Here is a 23676-nt window from a genome sequence, read left to right on the forward strand (position 1 = left end):
TCTGGACTAAAGTAGTACACTATATAGGGAATAGGGATCTGGTCTAAAGTAGTGCACTATACAGGGAATAGGGCTCTGGTCTAAAGTAGTGCACTATATAGGGAATAGGGTGCCATAGGGAATCTGGTCTAAAGTAGTACACTATATAGGGAATAGGGTTCTGGTCTAAAGTCATGCACTATATAGGGAATAGGGTGCCATATGGACTCTGGTCTAAAGTAGTACACTATATAGGGAATAGGGCTCTGGTCTAAAGTAGTGCACTATATAGGGAATAGGGTGCCATAGGGACTCTGGTCTAAAGTAGTACACTATATAGGGAATTGGGCTCTGGTCGAAAGTAGTGCACTATATAGGGAATAGGGACTCTGGTCTAAAGTAGTGCACTATACAGGGAATAGGGACTCTGGTCTAAAGTAGTGCACTATATTGGGAATAGGGCTCTGGTCTAAAGTAGTGCACTATACAGGGAATAGGGCTCTGGTCTAAAGTAGTGCACTATATAGGGAATAGGGCTCTGGTCTAAAGTAGTGCACTATATAGGGAATAGGGCTCTGGTCTAAAGTAGTGCACTATATAGGGAATAGGGGCTCTGGTCTAAAGTAGTGCACTATATAGGGAATAGGGCTCTGGTCTAAAGTAGTGCACTATATAGGGAATAGAGCTCTGGTCTATAGTAGTGCACTATATAGGGAATAGGGCTCTGGTCTAAAGTAGTGCACTATACAGGGAATAGGGGCTCTGGTCTAAAGTGCACTATACAGGGAATAGGGCTCTGGTCTAAAGTAGTGCACTATATAGGGAATAGGGCTCTGGTCTAAAGTAGTGCACTATATAGGGAATAGGGCTCTGGTCTAAAGTAGTGCACTATACAGGGAATAGGGTCTCTGGTCTAAAGTAGTACACTATATAGGGAATAGGGCTCTGGTCTAAAGTAGTGCACTATACAGGGAATAGGGCTCTGGTCTAAAGTAGTGCACTATACAGGGAATAGGGGCTCTGGTCTAAAGTAGTGCACTATACAGGGAATAGGGTCTCTGGTCTAAAGTAGTGCACTATACAGGGAATAGGGGCTCTGGTCTATAGTAGTGCACTATACAGGGAATAGGGGCTCTGGTCTAAAGTAGTGCACTATACAGGGAATAGGGCTCTGGTCTAAAGTAGTGCACTATATAGGGAATAGGGGGTAGTGCTGAGTAATTAGGTATTTTTGAAGTCAGATCAGTTTTGGTTCGTTTCGTTAAAAATAATAATATTGTCCATTTCGGTTTTGATAATGAAATATAAGATGAAATAATTACGTTACAAAGCCTAAACATGGAAAATATTCCACCATGGGTCGATATCAGTAGAAAAACATGACATTTCTATGGTAGAACATTTTCTTTGTATATTAATATTTTATTTTATTCCTTCAAATAATAATCTGCCAGCCAGGCAGTAGCAACCAACCAGCCAGCCAGCCAGCCAGGCAGTAGCAGCCAGCCAGCCAGGCAGTAGCAACCAGCCAGCCAGCCAGCCAGCCAGGCAGTAGCAACCAGCAAGACAGCCAGCCAGGCAGTAGCAGCCAGCCAGCCAGCCAGCCAGCCAGGCAGTAGCAGCCAGCAAGACAGCCAGCCAGGCAGTAGCAGCCAGCCAGCCAGCCAGCCAGGCAGTAGCAGCCAGGCAACCAGGCAGTAGCAGCCAGGCAGGTAGCCAGGCAGTAGCAACCAGCAAGACAGCCAGCCAGGCAGTAGCAGCCAGGCAGGTAGCCAGGCAGTAGCAACCAGCAAGACAGCCAGCCAGCCAGGCAGTAGCAGGCAGTCAGGCAGTAGCAGCCAGCCAGCCAGGCAGTAGCAGCCAGCCAACCAGGCAGTAGCAGCCAGCCAGGAAGGCAGTAGCAGCCAGCCAACCAGCCAGGCAGTAGCAGCAAGACATCAAGCCAGCCAGTAGCAGCCAGCCAGGCAGGCAGTAGCAACCAGCAAGACAGCCAGCCAGGCAGTAGCAGCCAGCCAGCCAGCCAGCCAGCCAGGCAGTAGCAGCCAGCAAGACAGCCAGCCAGGCAGTAGCAGCCAGCCAGCCAGCCAGCCAGGCAGTAGCAGCCAGCAAGACAGCCAGCCAGGCAGTAGCAGCCAGCCAGCCAGCCAGCCAGGCAGTAGCAGCCAGGCAACCAGGCAGTAGCAGCCAGGCAGGTAGCCAGGCAGTAGCAACCAGCAAGACAGCCAGCCAGCCAGGCAGTAGCAGGCAGTCAAGTAGCAGCCAGCCAACCAGGCAGTAGCAGCCAGCCAGGAAGGCAGTAGCAGCCAGCCAACCAGCCAGGCAGTAGCAGCAAGACATCAAGCCAGCCAGTAGCAGCCAGCCAGGCTAGCAGCCAGCCAGTAGCAGCCAAGGCAGCCAGCCAGCCAGCCAGCCAGCCAGTAGCAGCCAGCCAGTCAGGCAGTAGCAGCCAGCCAGCCATTCTGTAGCAGCCAGCCAGGCTGTAGCAGCCAGCCAGCCAGGCAGTAGCAACTAGCAAGACAGCCAGCCAGCCAGCCAGGCAGTAGCAGCCAGGCAGGCAGTAGCAGCAAGCCAACCAGGCAGTAGCAGCCAGGCAGGCAGCCAGCCAGGCAGTAGCAACCAGCAAGACAGACAGCCAGGCAGTAGCAGCCAGCCAGGCAGTAGCAGCCAGCCATCCAGGCAGTAGCAGCTAGCCAGGCAGGCAGTAGCAGCCACCCAGCAGGCAGGCAGTAGCAGCCAGCCAGCCAGGCAGGCAGTAGCAACCAGCCAGCCAGGAAGTAGCAGCCAGCCAGCCAGGAAGGCAGTAGCATCCAGCCAGTCAGTATCAGCCATCCAGCCAGACAGGCAGTAGCAGCCAGCCAGCCCGTAGCAACCAGCCAGCCAGGCAGTAGCAACCAGCAAGACAGCCAGGCAGCCAGGCAGTAGCAGCCAGCCAGGCAGTAGCAACCAGCAAGACAGCCAGACAGCCAGGCAGTAGCAGCCAGCCAGCCAGCCAGCCAGGCAGTAGCAGCCAGCAAGACAGCCAGCCAGGCAGTAGCAGCCAGCCAGCCAGCCAGCCAGGCAGTAGCAGCCAGGCAACCAGGCAGTAGCAGCCAGGCAGGTAGCCAGGCAGTAGCAACCAGCAAGACAGCCAGCCAGCCAGGCAGTAGCAGGCAGTCAGGCAGTAGCAGCCAGCCAACCAGGCAGTAGCAGCCAGCCAGGAAGGCAGTAGCAGCCAGCCAACCAGCCAGGCAGTAGCAGCAAGACATCAAGCCAGCCAGTAGCAGCCAGCCAGGCAGTAGCAGCCAGCCAGTAGCAGCCAGCCAGTAGCAGCCAGCCAGCCAGCCAGCCAGCCAGTAGCAGCCAGCCAGTCAGGCAGTAGCAGCCAGCCAGCCATTCTGTAGCAGCCAGCCAGGCTGTAGCAGCCAGCCAGCCAGGCAGTAGCAACTAGCAAGACAGCCAGCCAGCCAGCCAGGCAGTAGCAGCCAGGCAGGCAGTAGCAGCAAGCCAACCAGGCAGTAGCAGCCAGGCAGGCAGCCAGCCAGGCAGTAGCAACCAGCAAGACAGACAGCCAGGCAGTAGCAGCCAGCCAGGCAGTAGCAGCCAGCCATCCAGGCAGTAGCAGCTAGCCAGGCAGGCAGTAGCAGCCACCCAGCAGGCAGGCAGTAGCAGCCAGCCAGCCAGGCAGGCAGTAGCAACCAGCCAGCCAGGAAGTAGCAGCCAGCCAGCCAGGAAGGCAGTAGCATCCAGCCAGTCAGTATCAGCCATCCAGCCAGACAGGCAGTAGCAGCCAGCCAGCCCGTAGCAACCAGCCAGCCAGGCAGTAGCAACCAGCAAGACAGCCAGGCAGCCAGGCAGTAGCAGCCAGCCAGGCAGTAGCAACCAGCAAGACAGCCAGACAGCCAGGCAGTAGCAGCCAGCCAGCCAGCCAGCCAGGCAGTAGCAGCCAGCAAGACAGCCAGCCAGGCAGTAGCAGCCAGCCAGCCAGCCAGCCAGGCAGTGCAGCCAGGCAACCAGGGTAGCAGCCAGGCAGGTAGCCAGGCAGTAGCAACCAGCAAGACAGCCAGCCAGCCAGGCAGTAGCAGGCAGTTTGGGGTAGCAGCCAGCCAGCCAGGCAGTAGCAGCCAGCCAACCAGGCAGTAGCAGCCAGCCAGGAAGGCAGTAGCAGCCAGCCAACCAGCCAGGCAGTAGCAGCAAGACATCAAGCCAGCCAGTAGCAGCCAGCCAGGCAGTAGCAGCCAGCCAGTAGCAGCCAGCCAGTAGCAGCCAGCCAGCCAGTAGCAGCCAGCCAGTCAGGCAGTAGCAGCCAGCCAGCCATTCTGTAGCAGCCAGCCAGGCAGCAGCCAGCCAGCCAGGCAGTAGCAACAGCAAGACAGCCAGCCAGCCAGCCAGGCAGTAGCAGCCAGGCAGGCAGTAGCAGCAAGCCAACCAGGCAGTAGCAGCCAGGCAGGCAGCCAGCCAGGCAGTTGCAACCAGCAAGACAGACAGCCAGGCAGTAGCAGCCAGCCAGGCAGTAGCAGCCAGCCATCCAGGCAGTAGCAGCTAGCCAGGCAGGCAGTAGCAGCCACCCAGCAGGCAGGCAGTAGCAGCCAGCCAGCCAGGCAGGCAGTAGCAACCAGCCAGCCAGGAAGTAGCAGCCAGCCAGCCATCCAGGAAGGCAGTAGCATCCAGCCAGTCAGTATCAGCCATCCAGCCAGACAGGCAGTAGCAGCCAGCCAGCCCGTAGCAACCAGCCAGCCAGGCAGTAGCAACCAGCAAGACAGCCAGGCAGCCAGGCAGTAGCAGCCAGCCAGGCAGTAGCAACCAGCAAGACAGCCAGACAGCCAGGCAGTAGCAGCCAGCAAGACAGCCAGCCAGGGAGTAGCAGCCAACCAGCCAGCCAGCCAGGCAGTAGCAGCCAGGCAACCAGGCAGTAGCAGCCAGGCAGGTAGCCAGGCAGTAGAAACCAGCAAGACAGCCAGCCAGCCAGGCAGTAGCAGGCAGTCAGGCAGTAGCAGCCAGCCAGCCAGGCAGTAGCAGCCAGCCAACCAGGCAGTAGCAGCCAGCCAGGAAGGCAGTAGCAGCCAGCCAACCAGCCAGGCAGTAGCAGCAAGACATCAAGCCAGCCAGTAGCAGCCAGCCAGGCAGTAGCAGCCAGCCAGTAGCAGCCAGCCAGTAGCAGCCAGCCAGCCAGCCAGCCAGCCAGTAGCAGCCAGCCAGTCAGGCAGTAGCAGTCAGCCAGCCATTCTGTAGCAGCCAGCCAGGCTGTAGCAGCCAGCCAGCCAGGCAGTAGCAACTAGCAAGACAGCCAGCCAGCCAGCCAGGCAGTAGCAGCCAGGCAGGCAGTAGCAGCAAGCCAACCAGGCAGTAGCAACCAGGCAGGCAGCCAGCCAGGCAGTAGCAACCAGCAAGACAGACAGCCAGGCAGTAGCAGCCAGCCAGGCAGTAGCAGCCAGCCATCCAGGCAGTAGCAGCTAGCCAGGCAGGCAGTAGCAGCCACCCAGCAGGCAGGCAGTAGCAGCCAGCCAGCCAGGCAGGCAGTAGCAACCAGCCAGCCAGGAAGTAGCAGCCAGCCAGCCAGGAAGGCAGTAGCATCCAGCCAGTCAGTATCAGCCATCCAGCCAGACAGGCAGTAGCAGCCAGCCAGCCCGTAGCAACCAGCAAGACAGCCAGGCAGCCAGACAGTAGCAACCAGCCAGGAAGGCAGTAGCAGCAAGACATCAAGCCAGCCAGTAGCAGCCAGCCAGGCAGTAGCAGCCAGCCAGTAGCAGCCAGCCAGCCAGCCAGCCAGCCAGTAGCAGCCAGCCAGTCAGGCAGTAGCAGCCAGCCAGCCATTCTGTAGCAGCCAGCCAGGCTGTAGCAGCCAGCCAGCCAGGCAGTAGCAACTAGCAAGACAGCCAGCCAGCCAGCCAGGCAGTAGCAGCCAGGCAGGCAGTAGCAGCCAGCCAACCAGGCAGTAGCAGCCAGGCAGGCAGCCAGCCAGGCAGTAGCAACCAGCAAGACAGACAGCCAGGCAGTAGCAGCCAGCCAGGCAGTAGCAGCCAGCCATCCAGGCAGTAGCAGCTAGCCAGCAGGCAGGCAGTAGCAGCCAGCCAGCCAGGCAGGCAGTAGCAACCAGCCAGCCAGGAAGTAGCAGCCAGCCAGCCAGGAAGGCAGTAGCATCCAGCCAGTCAGTATCAGCCATCCAGCCAGACAGGCAGTAGCAGCCAGCCAGCCCGTAGCAACCAGCCAGCCAGGCAGTAGCAACCAGCAAGACAGCCAGGCAGCCAGGCAGTAGCAGCCAGCCAGGCAGTAGCAACCAGCAAGACAGCCAGACAGCCAGGCAGTAGCAACCAGCAAAACAGCCAGGCAGCCAGGCAGTAGCAACCAGCAAGACAGCCAGACAGCCAGGCAGTAGCAGCGAGCCAGGCAGTAGCAACCAGCAAGAGCGCCAGGCAGCCAGGCAGTAGCAGCCAGCCAGCCAGACAGGCAGTTGCAGCCAGCCAACCAGGCAGTAGCAGCCAGGCAGCCAGGCAGGCAGTAACAGCCGACTAGGCAGTAGCAGCCATCCAGCCAGGCAGGCAGTAGCAGCCAGCATGCCAGCCAGCCAGCCAGGCAGTAGCAGCCAGCCAGTAGCAGCCAGCCAGCCAGTAACAGCCAGCCAGCCAGGCAGGCAGTAGCAGCCAACTGTTTTAGCAGCCATCCAGCCAGGCAGGAAGTAGCAGCCAGCATGCCAGTCAGCCAGCCAGGCAGTAGCAGCCAGCCAGTAGCAGCCAGCCAGCCAGTAGCAGCCAGCCAGCCAGACAGGCAGTAGCAGCCAGCCAGGCAGTAGCAGCCAGCTATCCAGGCAGTAGCAGCTAGCCAGGCAATGTAGCAGCCACCCAGCAGGCAGGCAGTAGCAGCCAGCCAGCCAGGCAGGCAGTAGCAACCAGCCAGCCAGGAAGTAGCAGCCAGCCAGCCAGGAAGGCAGTAGCATCCAGCCAGTCAGTATCAGCCATCCAGCCAGACAGGCAGTAGCAGCCAGCCAGCCCGTAGCAACCAGCCAGCCAGGCAGCCAGCCAGCCAGGCAGTAGCAACCAGCAAGACAGCCAGGCAGCCAGGCAGTAGCAGCCAGCCATAAGCAACCAGCAAGACAGCCAGGCAGCCAGGTAGTAGCAGCCAGCCAGGCAAAAGCAACCAGCAAGACAGCCAGGCAGCCAGGTAGTAGCAGCCAGCCAGGCAAAAGCAACCAGCAAGACAGCCAGGCAGCCAGGCAGTAGCAGCGAGCCAGGCAGTAGCAGCCAGCCAGCCAGCCAGGCAGTAGCAGCCAGCCAGGCAGTGGCAGCCAGCCAGCCAGGCAGTAGCAGCAAGACATCAAGCCAGCCAGTAGCAGCCAGCCAGGCAGGCAGTAGCAACCAGCAAGACAGCCAGCCAGGCAGTAGCAGCCAGCCAGCCAGCCAGCCAGCCAGGCAGTAGCAGCCAGCAAGACAGCCAGCCAGGCAGTAGCAGCCAGCCAGCCAGCCAGCCAGGCAGTAGCAGCCAGCAAGACAGCCAGCCAGGCAGTAGCAGCCAGCCAGCCAGCCAGCCAGGCAGTAGCAGCCAGGCAACCAGGCAGTAGCAGCCAGGCAGGTTGCCAGGCAGTAGCAACCAGCAAGACAGCCAGCCAGCCAGGCAGTAGCAGGCAGTCAGGCAGTAGCAGCCAGCCAACCAGGCAGTAGCAGCCAGCCAGGAAGGCAGTAGCAGCCAGCCAACCAGCCAGGCAGTAGCAGCAAGACATCAAGCCAGCCAGCAGCCAGCCAGGCAGTAGCAGCCAGCCAGTAGCAGCCAGCCAGTAGCCAGCCAGCCAGCCAGCCAGCCAGTAGCAGCCAGCCAGTCAGGCAGTAGCAGCCAGCCAGCCATTCTGTAGCAGCCAGCCAGGCTTAGCAGCCAGCCAGCCAGGCAGTAGCAACTAGCAAGACAGCCAGCCAGCCAGCCAGGCAGTAGCAGCCAGGCAGGCAGTAGCAGCTCCAACCAATATTAGCAGCCAGGCAGGCAGCCAGCCAGGCAGTAGCAACCAGCAAGACAGACAGCCAGGCAGTAGCAGCCAGCCAGGCAGTAGCAGCCAGCCATCCAGGCAGTAGCAGCTAGCCAGCAGGCAGGCAGTAGCAGCCAGCCAGCCAGGCAGGCAGTAGCAACCAGCCAGCCAGGAAGTAGCAGCCAGCCAGCCAGGAAGGCAGTAGCATCCAGCCAGTCAGTATCAGCCATCCAGCCAGACAGGCAGTAGCAGCCAGCCAGCCCAGCAACCAGCCAGCCAGGCAGTAGCAACCAGCAAGACAGCCAGGCAGCCAGGCAGTAGCAGCCAGCCAGGCAGTAGCAACCAGCAAGACAGCCAGACAGCCAGGCAGTAGCAACCAGCAAAACAGCCAGGCAGCCAGGCAGTAGCAACCAGCAAGACAGCCAGACAGCCAGGCAGTAGCAGCGAGCCAGGCAGTAGCAACCAGCAAGAGCGCCAGGCAGCCAGGCAGTAGCAGCCAGCCAGCCAGACAGGCAGTTGCAGCCAGCCAACCAGGCAGTAGCAGCCAGGCAGCCAGGCAGGCAGTAACAGCCGACTAGGCAGTAGCAGCCATCCAGCCAGGCAGGCAGTAGCAGCCAGCATGCCAGCCAGCCAGCCAGGCAGTAGCAGCCAGCCAGTAGCAGCCAGCCAGCCAGTAACAGCCAGCCAGCCAGGCAGGAGCAGCCAAAAGCAGCCATCCAGCCAGGCAGGAAGTAGCAGCCAGCATGCCAGTCAGCCAGCCAGGCAGTAGCAGCCAGCCAGTAGCAGCCAGCCAGCCAGTAGCAGCCAGCCAGCCAGACAGGCAGTAGCAGCCAGCCAGGCAGTAGCAGCCAGCTATCCAGGCAGTAGCAGCTAGCCAGGCAGGCAGTAGCAGCCACCCAGCAGGCAGGCAGTAGCAGCCAGCCAGCCAGGCAGGCAGTAGCAACCAGCCAGCCAGGAAGTAGCAGCCAGCCAGCCAGGAAGGCAGTAGCATCCAGCCAGTCAGTATCAGCCATCCAGCCAGACAGGCAGTAGCAGCCAGCCAGCCCGTAGCAACCAGCCAGCCAGGCAGCCAGCCAGCCAGGCAGTAGCAACCAGCAAGACAGCCAGGCAGCCAGGCAGTAGCAGCCAGCCAGGCAGTAGCAACCAGCAAGACAGCCAGGCAGCCAGGTAGTAGCAGCCAGCCAGGCAAAAGCAACCAGCAAGACAGCCAGGCAGCCAGGTAGTAGCAGCCAGCCAGGCAAAAGCAACCAGCAAGACAGCCAGGCAGCCAGGCAGTAGCAGCGAGCCAGGCAGTAGCAGCCAGCCAGCCAGCCAGGCAGTAGCAGCCAGCCAGGCAGTGGCAGCCAGCCAGCCAGGCAGTAGCAGCAAGACATCAAGCCAGCCAGTAGCAGCCAGCCAGGCAGGCAGTAGCAACCAGCAAGACAGCCAGCCAGGCAGTAGCAGCCAGCCAGCCAGCCAGCCAGCCAGGCAGTAGCAGCCAGCAAGACAGCCAGCCAGGCAGTAGCAGCCAGCCAGCCAGCCAGCCAGGCAGTAGCAGCCAGCAAGACAGCCAGCCAGGCAGTAGCAGCCAGCCAGCCAGCCAGCCAGGCAGTAGCAGCCAGGCAACCAGGCAGTAGCAGCCAGGCAGGTTGCCAGGCAGTAGCAACCAGCAAGACAGCCAGCCAGCCAGGCAGTAGCAGGCAGTCAGGCAGTAGCAGCCAGCCAACCAGGCAGTAGCAGCCAGCCAGGAAGGCAGTAGCAGCCAGCCAACCAGCCAGGCAGTAGCAGCAAGACATCAAGCCAGCCAGTAGCAGCCAGCCAGGCAGTAGCAGCCAGCCAGTAGCAGCCAGCCAGTAGCAGCCAGCCAGCCAGCCAGCCAGCCAGTAGCAGCCAGCCAGTCAGGCAGTAGCAGCCAGCCAGCCATTCTGTAGCAGCCAGCCAGGCTGTAGCAGCCAGCCAGCCAGGCAGTAGCAACTAGCAAGACAGCCAGCCAGCCAGCCAGGCAGTAGCAGCCAGGCAGGCAGTAGCAGCAAGCCAACCAGGCAGTAGCAGCCAGGCAGGCAGCCAGCCAGGCAGTAGCAACCAGCAAGACAGACAGCCAGGCAGTAGCAGCCAGCCAGGCAGTAGCAGCCAGCCATCCAGGCAGTAGCAGCTAGCCAGGCAGGCAGTAGCAGCCACCCACCAGGCAGGCAGTAGCAGCCAGCCAGCCAGGAAGGCAGTAGCATCCAGCCAGTCAGTATCAGCCATCCAGCCAGACAGGCAGTAGCAGCCAGCCAGCCCGTAGCAACCAGCCAGCCAGGCAGTAGCAACCAGCAAGACAGCCAGGCAGCCAGGCAGTAGCAGCCAGCCAGGCAGTAGCAACCAGCAAGACAGCCAGACAGCCAGGCAGTAGCAGCCAGCCAGCCAGCCAGCCAGGCAGTAGCAGCCAGCAAGACAGCCAGCCAGGCAGTAGCAGCCAGCCAGCCAGCCAGCCAGGCAGTAGCAGCCAGGCAACCAGGCAGTAGCAGCCAGGCAGGTAGCCAGGCAGTAGCAACCAGCAAGACAGCCAGGCAGCCAGGTAGTAGCAGCCAGCCAGGCAAAAGCAACCAGCAAGACAGCCAGGCAGCCAGGTAGTAGCAGCCAGCCAGGCAAAAGCAACCAGCAAGACAGCCAGGCAGCCAGGCAGTAGCAACCAGCAAGACAGCCAGCCAGCCAGGCAGTAGCAGGCAGTCAGGCAGTAGCAGCCAGCCAACCAGGCAGTAGCAGCCAGCCAGGAATAGTAGCAGCCAGCCAACCAGCCAGGCAGTAGCAAAAAGACATCAAGCCAGCCAGTAGCAGCCAGCCAGGCAGTAGCAGTAGCCAGTAGCAGCCAGCCAGTAGCAGCCAGCCAGCCAGCCAGCCAGCCAGTAGCAGCCAGCCAGTCAGGCAGTAGCAGCCAGCCAGCCATTCTGTAGCAGCCAGCCAGGCTGTAGCAGCCAGCCAGCCAGGCAGTAGCAACTAGCAAGACAGCCAGCCAGCCAGCCAGGCAGTAGCAGCCAGGCAGGCAGTAGCAGCAAGCCAACCAGGCCAGCAGCCAGGCAGGCAGCCAGCCAGGCAGTAGCAACCAGCAAGACAGACAGCCAGGCAGTAGCAGCCAGCCAGGCAGTAGCAGCCAGCCATCCAGGCAGTAGCAGCCAGCCAGGCAGGCAGTAGCAGCCACCCAGCAGGCAGGCAGTAGCAGCCAGCCAGCCAGGCAGGCAGTAGCAACCAGCCAGCCAGGAAGTAGCAGCCAGCCAGCCAGGAAGGCAGTAGCATCCAGCCAGTCAGTATCAGCCATCCAGCCAGACAGGCAGTAGCAGCCAGCCAGCCCGTAGCAACCAGCCAGCCAGGCAGTAGCAACCAGCAAGACAGCCAGGCAGCCAGGCAGTAGCAGCCAGCCAGGCAGTAGCAACCAGCAAGACAGCCAGACAGCCAGGCAGTAGCAGCCAGCCAGCCAGCCAGCCAGGCAGTAGCAGCCAGCAAGACAGCCAGCCAGGCAGTAGCAGCCAGCCAGCCAGCCAGCCAGGCAGTAGCAGCCAGGCAACCAGGCAGTAGCAGCCAGGCAGGTAGCCAGGCAGTAGCAACCAGCAAGACAGCCAGCCAGCCAGGCAGTAGCAGGCAGTCAGGCAGTAGCAGCCAGCCAGCCAGGCAGTAGCAGCCAGCCAACCAGGCAGTAGCAGCCAGCCAGGAAGGCAGTAGCAGCCAGCCAACCAGCCAGGCAGTAGCAGCAAGACATCAAGCCAGCCAGTAGCAGCCAGCCAGGCAGTAGCAGCCAGCCAGTAGCAGCCAGCCAGTAGCAGCCAGCCAGCCAGTAGCAGCCAGCCAGTCAGGCAGTAGCAGCCAGCCAGCCATTCTGTAGCAGCCAGCCAGGCTGTAGCAGCCAGCCAGCCAGGCAGTAGCAACTAGCAAGACAGCCAGCCAGCCAGCCAGGCAGTAGCAGCCAGGCAGGCAGTAGCAGCAAGCCAACCAGGCAGTAGCAGCCAGGCAGGCAGCCAGCCAGGCAGTTGCAACCAGCAAGACAGACAGCCAGGCAGTAGCAGCCAGCCAGGCAGTAGCAGCCAGCCATCCAGGCAGTAGCAGCTAGCCAGGCAGGCAGTAGCAGCCACCCAGCAGGCAGGCAGTAGCAGCCAGCCAGCCAGGCAGGCAGTAGCAACCAGCCAGCCAGGAAGTAGCAGCCAGCCAGCCATCCAGGAAGGCAGTAGCATCCAGCCAGTCAGTATCAGCCATCCAGCCAGACAGGCAGTAGCAGCCAGCCAGCCCGTAGCAACCAGCCAGCCAGGCAGTAGCAACCAGCAAGACAGCCAGGCAGCCAGGCAGTAGCAGCCAGCCAGGCAGTAGCAACCAGCAAGACAGCCAGACAGCCAGGCAGTAGCAGCCAGCAAGACAGCCAGCCAGGGAGTAGCAGCCAACCAGCCAGCCAGCCAGGCAGAGCAGCCAGCAACCAGGCAGTAGCAGCCAGGCAGGTAGCCAGGCAGTAGAAACCAGCAAGACAGCCAGCCAGCCAGGCAGTAGCAGGCAGTCAGGTAGCAGCCAGCCAGCCAGGCAGTAGCAGCCAGCCAACCAGGCAGTAGCAGCCAGGAAGGCAGTAGCAGCCAGCCAACCAGCCAGGCAGTAGCAGCAAGACATCAAGCCAGCCAGTAGCAGCCAGCCAGGCAGTAGCAGCCAGCCAGTAGCAGCCAGCCAGTAGCAGCCAGCCAGCCAGCCAGCCAGTAGCAGCCAGCCAGTCAGGCAGTAGCAGTCAGCCAGCCATTCTGTAGCAGCCAGCCAGGCTGTAGCAGCCAGCCAGCCAGGCAGTAGCAACTAGCAAGACAGCCAGCCAGCCAGCCAGGCAGTAGCAGCCAGGCAGGCAGTAGCAGCAAGCCAACCAGGCAGTAGCAACCAGGCAGGCAGCCAGCCAGGCAGTAGCAACCAGCAAGACAGACAGCCAGGCAGTAGCAGCCAGCCAGGCAGTAGCAGCCAGCCATCCAGGCAGTAGCAGCTAGCCAGGCAGGCAGTAGCAGCCACCCAGCAGGCAGGCAGTAGCAGCCAGCCAGCCAGGCAGGCAGTAGCAACCAGCCAGCCAGGAAGTAGCAGCCAGCCAGCCAGGAAGGCAGTAGCATCCAGCCAGTCAGTATCAGCCATCCAGCCAGACAGGCAGTAGCAGCCAGCCAGCCCGTAGCAACCAGCAAGACAGCCAGGCAGCCAGACAGTAGCAACCAGCCAGGAAGGCAGTAGCAGCAAGACATCAAGCCAGCCAGTAGCAGCCAGCCAGGCAGTAGCAGCCAGCCAGTAGCAGCCAGCCAGTAGCAGCCAGCCAGCCAGCCAGCCAGCCAGTAGCAGCCAGCCAGTCAGGCAGTAGCAGCCAGCCAGCCATTCTGTAGCAGCCAGCCAGGCTGTAGCAGCCAGCCAGCCAGGCAGTAGCAACTAGCAAGACAGCCAGCCAGCCAGCCAGGCAGTAGCAGCCAGGCAGGCAGTAGCAGCCAGCCAACCAGCAAGCAGCCAGGCAGGCAGCCAGCCAGGCAGTAGCAACCAGCAAGACAGACAGCCAGGCAGTAGCAGCCAGCCAGGCAGTAGCAGCCAGCCATCCAGGCAGTAGCAGCTAGCCAGCAGGCAGGCAGTAGCAGCCAGCCAGCCAGGCAGGCAGTAGCAACCAGCCAGCCAGGAAGTAGCAGCCAGCCAGCCAGGAAGGCAGTAGCATCCAGCCAGTCAGTATCAGCCATCCAGCCAGACAGGCAGTAGCAGCCAGCCAGCCCGTAGCAACCAGCCAGCCAGGCAGTAGCAACCAGCAAGACAGCCAGGCAGCCAGGCAGTAGCAGCCAGCCAGGCAGTAGCAACCAGCAAGACAGCCAGACAGCCAGGCAGTAGCAACCAGCAAAACAGCCAGGCAGCCAGGCAGTAGCAACCAGCAAGACAGCCAGACAGCCAGGCAGTAGCAGCGAGCCAGGCAGTAGCAACCAGCAAGAGCGCCAGGCAGCCAGGCAGTAGCAGCCAGCCAGCCAGACAGGCAGTTGCAGCCAGCCAACCAGGCAGTAGCAGCCAGGCAGCCAGGCAGGCAGTAACAGCCGACTAGGCAGTAGCAGCCATCCAGCCAGGCAGGCAGTAGCAGCCAGCATGCCAGCCAGCCAGCCAGGCAGTAGCAGCCAGCCAGTAGCAGCCAGCCAGCCAGTAACAGCCAGCCAGCCAGGCAGGCAGTAGCAGCCAACTAGGCAGTAGCAGCCATCCAGCCAGGCAGGAAGTAGCAGCCAGCATGCCAGTCAGCCAGCCAGGCAGTAGCAGCCAGCCAGTAGCAGCCAGCCAGCCAGTAGCAGCCAGCCAGCCAGACAGGCAGTAGCAGCCAGCCAGGCAGTAGCAGCCAGCCAGCCCGTAGCAACCAGCCAGCCAGGCAGCCAGCCAGCCAGGCAGTAGCAACCAGCAAGACAGCCAGGCAGCCAGGCAGTAGCAGCCAGCCAGGCAGTAGCAACCAGCAAGACAGCCAGGCAGCCAGGTAGTAGCAGCCAGCCAGGCAAAAGCAACCAGCAAGACAGCCAGGCAGCCAGGTAGTAGCAGCCAGCCAGGCAAAAGCAACCAGCAAGACAGCCAGGCAGCCAGGCAGTAGCAGCGAGCCAGGCAGTAGCAGCCAGCCAGCCAGCCAGGCAGTAGCAGCCAGCCAGGCAGTGGCAGCCAGCCAGCCAGGCAGTAGCAGCCAACTAGGCAGTGGCAGCCAGCCAGCCAGGCAGTAGCAGCCAGCCAGGCAGTGGCAGCCAGCCAGCCAGGCAGTTAGCCAGACAGCCAGCCAGTAGCAACAAGAAAGACAGCTAGGCAGCCAGCTAGTAGCAGCCAGTCAGGCAGTAGCAACCAGCAAGACAGCCAGGCAGTAGCAGCGAGCCAGGCAGTAGCAGCCAGCCAGCCAGGCAGTAGCAGCCAGCCAGCCAGCCAGGCAGTAGCAGCCAGCCAGCCAGGCAGTAGCAGCCAGCCAGGCAGTAGCAGCCAGCCAGCCAGCCAGGCAGTAGCAGCCAGCCAGGCAGGCAGGCAGTCTGGCAGGTAGTAGCAGCCAACTAGGCAGTAGCAGCCATCCAGCCAGGCAGGCAGTAGCAGCCAGCAAGCCAGCCAGCCAGGCAGTAGCAGCCAGCTAACCAGCCAGGCAGTAGCAGCCAGCCAGCCAGCCAACCAGCCAGGCAGTAGCAGCAAGACAGCAAGGCAGGCAGTAGAAACCAGCCAGGCAGGCAGTAGCAGCCAGCCAGCCAGTAGCAGCCAGCCAGCCAGTAGCAGCCAGCCAGTAACAGCCAGCCAACTAGGCAGTAGCAGCCAGCCAGTAGCAGCCAGCCAGCCAGTAACAGCCAGCCAGCCAGCCAGTAACAGCCAGCCAGCCAGTCAGTAGCAGCCAGCCAACTAGGCGGTAGCAGCCATCCAGCCAGGCAGGCAGTAGCAGCCAGCAAGCCAACCAGTCAGGCAGTAGTAGCCAGCCAACCAGCTAGTAGCAGCCAGCCAACCAGGCAGTATCAGCCAGCCAGCCAGGCTGTAGCAGCCAGCCAGCCAGGCAGGCAGTAGCAACCAGCCAGCCAGGCATCAGCAGCCAGCCAGCCAGGAAGGCAGTAACAGCCGACTAGGCAGTAGCAGCCATCCAGCCAGGCAGGCAGTAGCAGCCAGCATGCCAGCCAGCCAGCCAGGCAGTAGCAGCCAGCAAGCCAACCAGTCAGGCAGTAGTAGCCAGCCAACCAGCTAGTAGCAGCCAGCCAGGCAGGCAGTAGCAGCCAGCCAGCCAGGCAGGCAGTAGCAACCAGCCAGCCAGGCATTAGCAGCCAGCCAGCCAGGAAGTCAGTAACAGCCGACTAGGCAGTAGCAGCCATCCAGCCAGGCAGGCAGTAGCAGCCAGCATGCCAGCCAGCCAGCCAGGCAGTAGCAGCCAGCCAGTAGCAGCCAGCCAGCCAGTAACAGCCAGCCAGCCAGGCAGGCAGTAGCAGCCAACTAGGCAGTAGCAGCCATCCAGCCAGGCAGGAAGTAGCAGCCAGCATGCCAGCCAGCCAGCCAGGCAGTAGCAGCCAGCCAGCTAGTAACAGCCAGCCAGCCAGGCAGGCAGTAGCAGCCAACTAGGCAGTAGCAGCCAGCCAGGCAGGCAGCCAGCCAGCCAGCCAGGCAGTAGCAACCAGCAAGACAGCCAGGCAGCCAGGTAGTAGCAGCCAGCCAGGCAAAAGCAACCAGCAAGACAGCCAGGCAGCCAGGCAGTAGCAGCGAGCCAGGCAGTAGCAGCCAACCAGCCAGCCAGCCAGGCAGTAGCAGCCAGCCAGGCAGTGGCAGCCAGCCAGCCAGGCAGTTAGCCAGACAGCCAGCCAGTAGCAACAAGAAAGACAGCTAGGCAGCCAGGTAGTAGCAGCCAGCCAGGCAGTAGCAACCAGCAAGACAGCCAGGCAGCCAGGCAGTAGCAGCGAGCCAGGCAGTAGCAGCCAGCCAGCCAGGCAGTAGCAGCCAGCCAGCCAGCCAGGCAGTAGCAGCCAGCCAGCCAGGCAGTAGCAGCCAGCCAGGCAGTAGCAGCCAGCCAGCCAGGCAGGCAGGCAGGCAGGCAGTCTGGCAGGTAGTAGCAGCCAACTAGGCAGTAGCAGCCATCCAGCCAGGCAGGCAGTAGCAGCCAGCAAGCCAGCCAGCCAGGCAGTAGCAGCCAGCTAACCAGCCAGGCAGTAGCAGCCAGCCAGCCAGCCAACCAGCCTGGCAGTAGCAGCAAGACAGCAAGGCAGGCAGTAGAAACCAGCCAGGCAAGCAGTAGCAGCCAGCCAGCCAGTAGCAGCCAGCCAGCCAGTAGCAGCCAGCCAGTAGCAGCCAGCGAGCCAGTAGCAGCCAGCCAGCCAGTAGCAGCCAGCCAGTAGCAGCCAGCCAGTAACAGCCAGCCAACTAGGCAGTAGCAGCCAGCCAGTAGCAGCCAGCCAACCAGTAACAGCCAGCCAGCCAGTCAGTAGCAGCCAGCCAACTAGGCAGTAGCAGCCAGCCAGCCAGGCAGTAGCAGTCATACAGCCAGGCAGGCAGCCAGGCAGTAGCAGCCAGCCAGACAAGAGTCAGCCAGCAGGCAGTAGCAGCCAGCCAGACAGTAGCAGTAAGCCAGCCAGCCAGATAGTAGCAGTAAGCCAGGCAGGCAGTAGCAGCCAGTCAGCCAGGCAGTAGTAACCAGTGTACTGTACTGTCATCAGTCATCCTATTTAGCTAGCCTAACTAGAGATATGTGGAGAGCTGACTGACTAAATCATTAAACTAGTTCTTCAACGTAGATAAGGTGAACTTCCAGAAACAGTTTCTGTTTCCTACCTGTTGTGTATATTCAGCTAGGCAGCCAGGTAGTAGCAGCCAGCCAGGCAGTAGCAACCAGCAAGACAGCCAGGCAGCCAGGCAGTAGCAGCGAGCCAGGCAGTAGCAGCCAGCCAGCCAGGCAGTAGCAGCCAGCCAGCCAGCCAGGCAGTAGCAGCCAGCCAGCCAGGCAGTAGCAGCCAGCCAGGCAGTAGCAGCCAGCCAGCCAGCCAGCCAGCCAGGCAGGCAGGCAGGCAGGCAGTCTGGCAGGTAGTAGCAGCCAACTAGGCAGTAGCAGCCATCCAGCCAGGCAGGCAGTAGCAGCCAGCAAGCCAGCCAGCCAGGCAGTAGCAGCCAGCTAACCAGCCAGGCAGTAGCAGCCAGCCAGCCAGCCAACCAGCCAGGCAGTAGCAGCAAGACAGCAAGGCAGGCAGTAGAAACCAGCCAGCCAGTAGCAGCCAGCCAGTAGCAGCCAGCGAGCCAGTAGCAGCCAGCCAGCCAGTAGCAGCCAGCCAGTAGCAGCCAGCCAGTAACAGCCAGCCAACTAGGCAGTAGCAGCCAGCCAGTAGCAGCCAGCCAACCAGTAACAGCCAGCCAGCCAGTCAGTAGCAGCCAGCCAACTAGGCGGTAGCAGCCATCCAGCCAGGCAGGCAGTAGCAGCCAGCAAGCCAACCAGTCAGGCAGTAGTCAGCCAACCAGCTAGTAGCAGCCAGCCAGCCAGTAGCAGCCAGCCAGCCGGGCTGTAGCAGCCAGCCAGCCAGGCTGTAGCAGCCAGCCAGGCAGCAGCCAGCCAGGCAGTATCAGCTAACCAGCCAGGCAGTAGCAGCCAGCCAACCAGCCAGCCAGTAGCAGCCAGCCAGCCAGTAGCAGCCAGCCAACCAGGCAGTAGCAGCCAGCCAGGCTGTAGCAGCCAGCCAGGCAGGCAGTAGCAGCCAGCCAGCCAGACAGTAGCAACCAGCCAGCCAGGCAGTAGCAGCCAGCCAGGAAGGCAGTAGCAGCCATCCAGTCAGTATCAGCCAGCCAGTCAGACAGGCAGTAGCAGCCAGCCAGCCAGTAGCAACCAGCCAGGTAGGCAGCCAGGCAGTAGCAGCCAGCAAGACAGCTAGGCAGTCAGGCAGTAGCAGCCAGCCAGCCAGTAGCAACCAGCCAGCCAGGCAGCCAGCCAGGCAGTAGCAACCAGCAAGACAGCCAGGCAGCCAGGCAGTAGCAGCCAGCCAGGCAGTAGCAACCAGCAAGACAGCCAGCCAGCCAGGCAGTAGCAGCCATCCAGGCAGTAGCAACCAGCAAGACAGCCAGGCAGCCAGGCAGTAGCAGCCAGCCAGCCAGCCAGGCAGTAGCAGCCAGCCAGCCAGGCAGTAGCAGCCAGCCAGCCAGGCAGTAGCAGTCATACAGCCAGGCAGTAGCAGCCAGGCAGTAGCAGTAAGCCAGCCAGACAGTAGCAGTCAGCCAGCCAGGCAGTAGCAGCCAGCCAGACAGTAGCAGTAAGCCAGCCAGCCAGATAGTAGCAGTAAGCCAGGCAGGCAGTAGCAGCCAGTCAGCCAGGCAGTAGTAACCAGTGTACTGTACTGTCATCAGTCATCCTATTTAGCTAGCCTAACTAGAGATATGTGGAGAGTTGACTGACTAAATCATTAAACTAGTTCTTCAACGTAGATAAGGTGAACTTCCAGAAACAGTTTCTGTTTCCTACCTGTTGTGTATATTCCTCTCTTATGTAACGTAGAAGGCGTGAAAGTGTATCTGTCCAGAGATCTGTATGTAATGAGGAGATGCTCATGTGTCCGCCCTAACAATGGGAGTCCCAAAGGAATGCTGAGGACCAAGCTAAGCACATAGAAACATATTGGGTTTCATTTGGACAGATTGTGGCGAGAGTGAAACCTCTTCCTCTTTGAGCGCAATGGATTATTGTAGTTAATTAACACGTTTCTGCGCTGAACTAGGTTAAATATTTGTTTAAAACTTCTTGAGGATCAGTGGGACTGATTTCGCCCTATTATAAAGGTGACAGTGGATGAATTTGTTTTTTGGGGGATGGGGATGGGGATTTGGGGATTTGTGGATGGGGATTTTTTGGGGATGTCCTCGGGGTTTCGCCTGCCATTTCAGGTCTGTTATACTCACAGACGTTATTTTAATAGTTTTAGAAACTTTAGAGTGTTTTCACTCCAAATCTACCAATCCATATGCATATCCTAGCTTCTGGGCCTGAGTAACAAGCAGTTTACTTTGGGCACGCTTTTCATCCGGACGTCAAAATACCGCCTCCTATCACAAAGAAGAAAGAAAGAAAACTACAACTCCCTTCAGCCCAACACGCCACATAGTTCTTGACTTGAGTTCTTCAGATTTGTCCTGGGAATTATTGGATTTCTCTCTAGAGAAACAACGCATTGGGCTTACAAAAAAAAAAAATGAAATAAATGGAATTCAAGTACTGTTTGAACACCAATAATGATTGCCATTTGTTTTTGGGAAATGAACAAACTAAATATTAATCGCAAGATGTCTTACAGCCTCTCATTAGCTAAATACGAAAAGGAAGCCATAGACCAATATTAAGAGTGTGAATTGCTCCCAAATAAGAGCTATAAAACAACAAGCAGAAAGTGATGTAGTGTCGTAGCTTATCTCAGATAAATTATCGGTTAATGTTTGGAAGGGATTTGTCCAGATGGAATGTTTAACAATCGTGAACATTCTCTCTATCAACACAGAGTTCTATTCTAATAAAACAGTCAAATGGAATGATTTCTAATGTTGCTGAGAGGAAACAGAACAGGAAAACTCTGGGATTGGGATTAGGAGGGAAAGAGTGGTACAGGTTCAGTGTACAGCCGTACAGGCGCTAATTTATTGGTTCTTTCACACATCCCCTTCTGCTTGGATGTTACATGTCTGTAATATCTATTTATCCTTTCCAGCTCACATGCACACGAGGATCCCCTGCCTCCCCTCTCCCATGTTCCTCATAAAACACATTGCAGAGCCAAGATTCACATCGGAGTCAGAGAAAGAGGTGTTGAGTACCAAGGCAGATGGATCCAATATCTCCTATTGGGTTTTAATGTGACAATGAGACCCATAAAGCTGCTCAGAGCTGTGAATCACTAGTGGTGTGACTCCCTTAGGTGGAGGGGGGAGGAAGGAGGAGGGGGGGTGGGTGGGAGGAGGAGGAGGTGGAGGGAGGAGAGAGGGAGGAGAATGAAGGGATGACTGAGGGACGATGAGGAGGACACAGGAAAGGCAGGAGGGAGTGAGGTAGGGAGGGCTGAGAAGAAGAAGATAGGGAGGAAGGGAGGTAGGGATGGAGGAGAGAGAGAGAGGGAGGAAAATTAAGGGATGACCGAGGGAAGATGAGGAGGACGGAGGAAAGGCAGGAGGGAGGGCTGAGAAGAAGAAGATAGGGAGGAAAGGAGGGAGGATCAAGAGGAGGTCTGAGCCTGACCTGTGCATGCTGTTCCAGGATTTGGTTGTTCTCCCTCTGCAGCAGTGCCAGTTCAGCCTCCAGTCTCTGGTTGGTTTCCTGCAGGAGGCTATAGGAGCACTCCAGGGACCGTCTGTCAGCGGTCAGGTCCTGGAGCTCCTGCTGCAGCCTCCCCATCTCCTCCCTGGCCGAAGCCTTCTCCACCTCCGCCTCCCGACGACGCTCACCTAGCTCCGCCTTCTCACCCTCGATCTGGAACCACATGCAATCATCTTGGATCCATCTCATTTAATGTTTTTGTGATTCCTCACCTCACCTCCTCACCTCACCACCTCCTCCTCACCTCACCTCCTCCTCACCTCACCTCACCTCACCTCATCCTCACCTCACCTCCTCCTCACCTCACCTCCTCCTCAACTCACCTCCTCCTCAACTCACCTCCTCCTCACCTCAACTCATGCTCACCTCACCTCTCTCATCCTCACCTCATCCTCACCTCATCCTCACCTCACCTCCTCCTCACCTCCTCCGCAACTCACCTCCTCCTCACCTCAACTCCTGCTCACCTCACCTCACATCCTCCTCACCTGACCTCATCCTCTCCTCCTCCTCACCTCACCTCATCCTCACCTCATCCTCACCTCCTCACCTCACCACCTCCTCACCTCATCCTCACCTCATCTCCTCCTCACCTCACCTCACCTCCTCCTCACCTCCTCAGCTCACCTCCTCCTCACCTCACCTCACCACCTCACCACCTCCTCACCTCACCTCCTCCTCACCTCACCTCATCCTCACCTCACCTCATCCTCACCTCATCCTCACCTCATCTCCTCCTCACCTCACCTCCTCCTCACCTCCTCAGCTCACCTCCTCCTCACCTCACCTCACCACCTCCTCACCTCACCTCCTCCTCACCTCACCTCCTCACCTCCTCCTTCTCACCTCACCTCCTCACCTCCTCCTCACCTCACCTCCTCACCTCACCTCCTAGTAGTAGTAGTTGTAGTAGTAGCCATAGTAGTATAGTTGTAGCAGCAGTAGTAGTATAGTTGTAGTAGCAGTAGTAGTATAGGTGTAGTATAGTTGTAGTAGCAGTTGTAGTAGTAGTAGTAGTAGTAGTAGTAGTAGTAGTAGTATAGTTGTAGTCATAGTAGTAATAGTACGGTCATAGTCGTAGTAGTAGCACAGTAGTATAGTAGTATAGTAGTAGTAGTTGTAGTATTAGTAGTAGTATTAGCATAGTAGTATAGTAGTATATTAGTAGTAGTACTATTGGTAGTAGTAGCATAGTAGTATTAGTAGTAATAGTATTGTAGTAGTAGTAGTAGTAGTAGTAGTAGTAGTAGCAGTAGTAGTATAGTTGTAGTATAGTTGTAGTAGCAGTAGTGGTAGTAGTAGTAGTAGTAGTAGTAGTAGTAGTAGTACTATTGGTAGTAGTAGCATAGTAGTATTAGTAGTAATAGTATTGTAGTAGTAGTAGTAGTAGTAGCAGTAGTATAGCTGTAGTAGCCGTAGTAGTATAGTTGTAGCAGCAGTAGTAGTATAGTTGTAGTAGCAGTAGTAGTATAGTTGTAGTATAGTTGTTGTAGTAGCAGTAGTAGTAGTTGTAGTAGTAGTAGTAGTAGTAGTAGTAGTAGTAGTAGTAGTAGTAGTAGTTGTAGTTGTAGTAATAGTACGGTCATAGTCGTAGTAGTAGCACAGTAGTATAGTAGTATAGTAGTAGTAGTTGTAGTATTAGTAGTAGTATTAGCATAGTAGTATATTAGTATATTAGTAGTAGTACTATTGGTAGTAGTAGCATAGTAGTATTAGTAGTAATAGTATGGTAGTAGTAGTAGCCGTAGTAGTATAGTTGTAGCAGCGGTAGTATTATAGTTGTAGTAGCAGTAGTAGTAGTAGTAGTAGTAGTAGTATAGTTGTAGTCATAGTAGTAATAGTACGGTCATAGTCGTAGTAGTAGCACAGTAGTATAGTAGTAGTAGTTGTATTATTAGTAGTAGTAGTATTAGCATAGTAGTATAGTAGTATATTAGTAGTAGTACTATTGGTAGTAGTAGCATAGTAGTATTAGTAGTAATAGTATAGTAGTAGTAGTAGCAGTAGTAGTATAGTTGTAGCAGCGGTAGTAGTATAGTTGTAGTATAGTTGTAGTAGCCGTAGTAGTAGTAGTAGTAGCAGTAGTAGTATAGTTGTAGTATAGTTGTAGTAGCAGTAGTGGTAGTAGTAGTAGTAGTAGTAGTAGTAGTAGTAGTAGTAGTAGTAGTAGTATAGTTGTAGTAACAGTAGTAGTATAGTTGTAGTATAGTTGTAGTAGCAGTAGTGGTAGTATTAGTAGTAGTAGTAGTAGTAGTAGTAGTATAGTTGTAGTCATATTAGTAGTAGTACGGTCATAGTCGTAGTAGTAGCACAGTAGTATAGTAGTATAGTAGCAGTAGTTGTAGTATTAGTAGTAGTATAGTAGTATATTAGTAGTAGTAATATTGGTAGTAGTAGCATAGTAGTATTAGTAGTAATAGTATGGTAGTAGTAGTAGTAGTAGTAGCAGTAGTATAGCTATAGTAGCCATAGTAGTATAGTTGTAGCAGCAGTAGTAGTATAGGTGTAGTAGCAGTAGTAGTATAGTTGTAGTATAGTTGTAGTAGCAGTAGTAGTAGTAGTAGTAGTAGTAGTAGTAAGTCGCTCTGGATAAGAGCGTCTGCTAAATGACTTAAATGTAAATGTAAATGTAGTATAGTTGTAGTCATAGTAGTAATAGTATGGTCATAGTCGTAGTAGTAGCACAGTAGTATAGTAGTAGTAGTTGTAGTATTAGTATTAGCATAGTAGTATAGTAGTATATTAGTAGTAGTACTATTGGTAGTAGTAGCATAGTAGTATTAGTAGTAGTAGTATGGTAGTAGTAGTAGTAGTATACCGTGTTCATACCTCTAGACTTATTTCACATTTTGTTGTGTTACATCCTGAATTAGTAGTACCAGTAGTAGTAGTAGCAGCAGCAGTAGTAGTAACAGTAGCAGTTGTAGTAGTAGTAGTGTAGTAGTAGTAGTACCAGTAGTAGTAGCAGTAGCAGTAGTAGTAGTAGCAGTTGTATAGTAGTAGTAGTGTAGCAGTAGTAGTAGTAGTAGCTGTAGCAGTA

At 57.5% G+C, this 23676-nt stretch overlaps 1 protein-coding gene across 1 annotated transcript in view; it reads right to left on the reverse strand.

Annotated features, from left to right (window-relative positions):
* LOC115124934 (rootletin-like) overlaps positions 1–23676 on the reverse strand; it is a 285112-nt gene that overhangs the window by 149788 nt on the left and 111648 nt on the right. Inside the window, 1 exon segment of the mRNA XM_065009495.1 lies at positions 20559–20789. Within this exon segment, the coding sequence (XP_064865567.1) occupies positions 20559–20789 (231 nt within the window).

Source organism: Oncorhynchus nerka, linkage group LG25 (genome assembly GCF_034236695.1).
Source record: "Oncorhynchus nerka isolate Pitt River linkage group LG25, Oner_Uvic_2.0, whole genome shotgun sequence".
NCBI classification, from domain to species: domain Eukaryota; kingdom Metazoa; phylum Chordata; class Actinopteri; order Salmoniformes; family Salmonidae; genus Oncorhynchus; species Oncorhynchus nerka.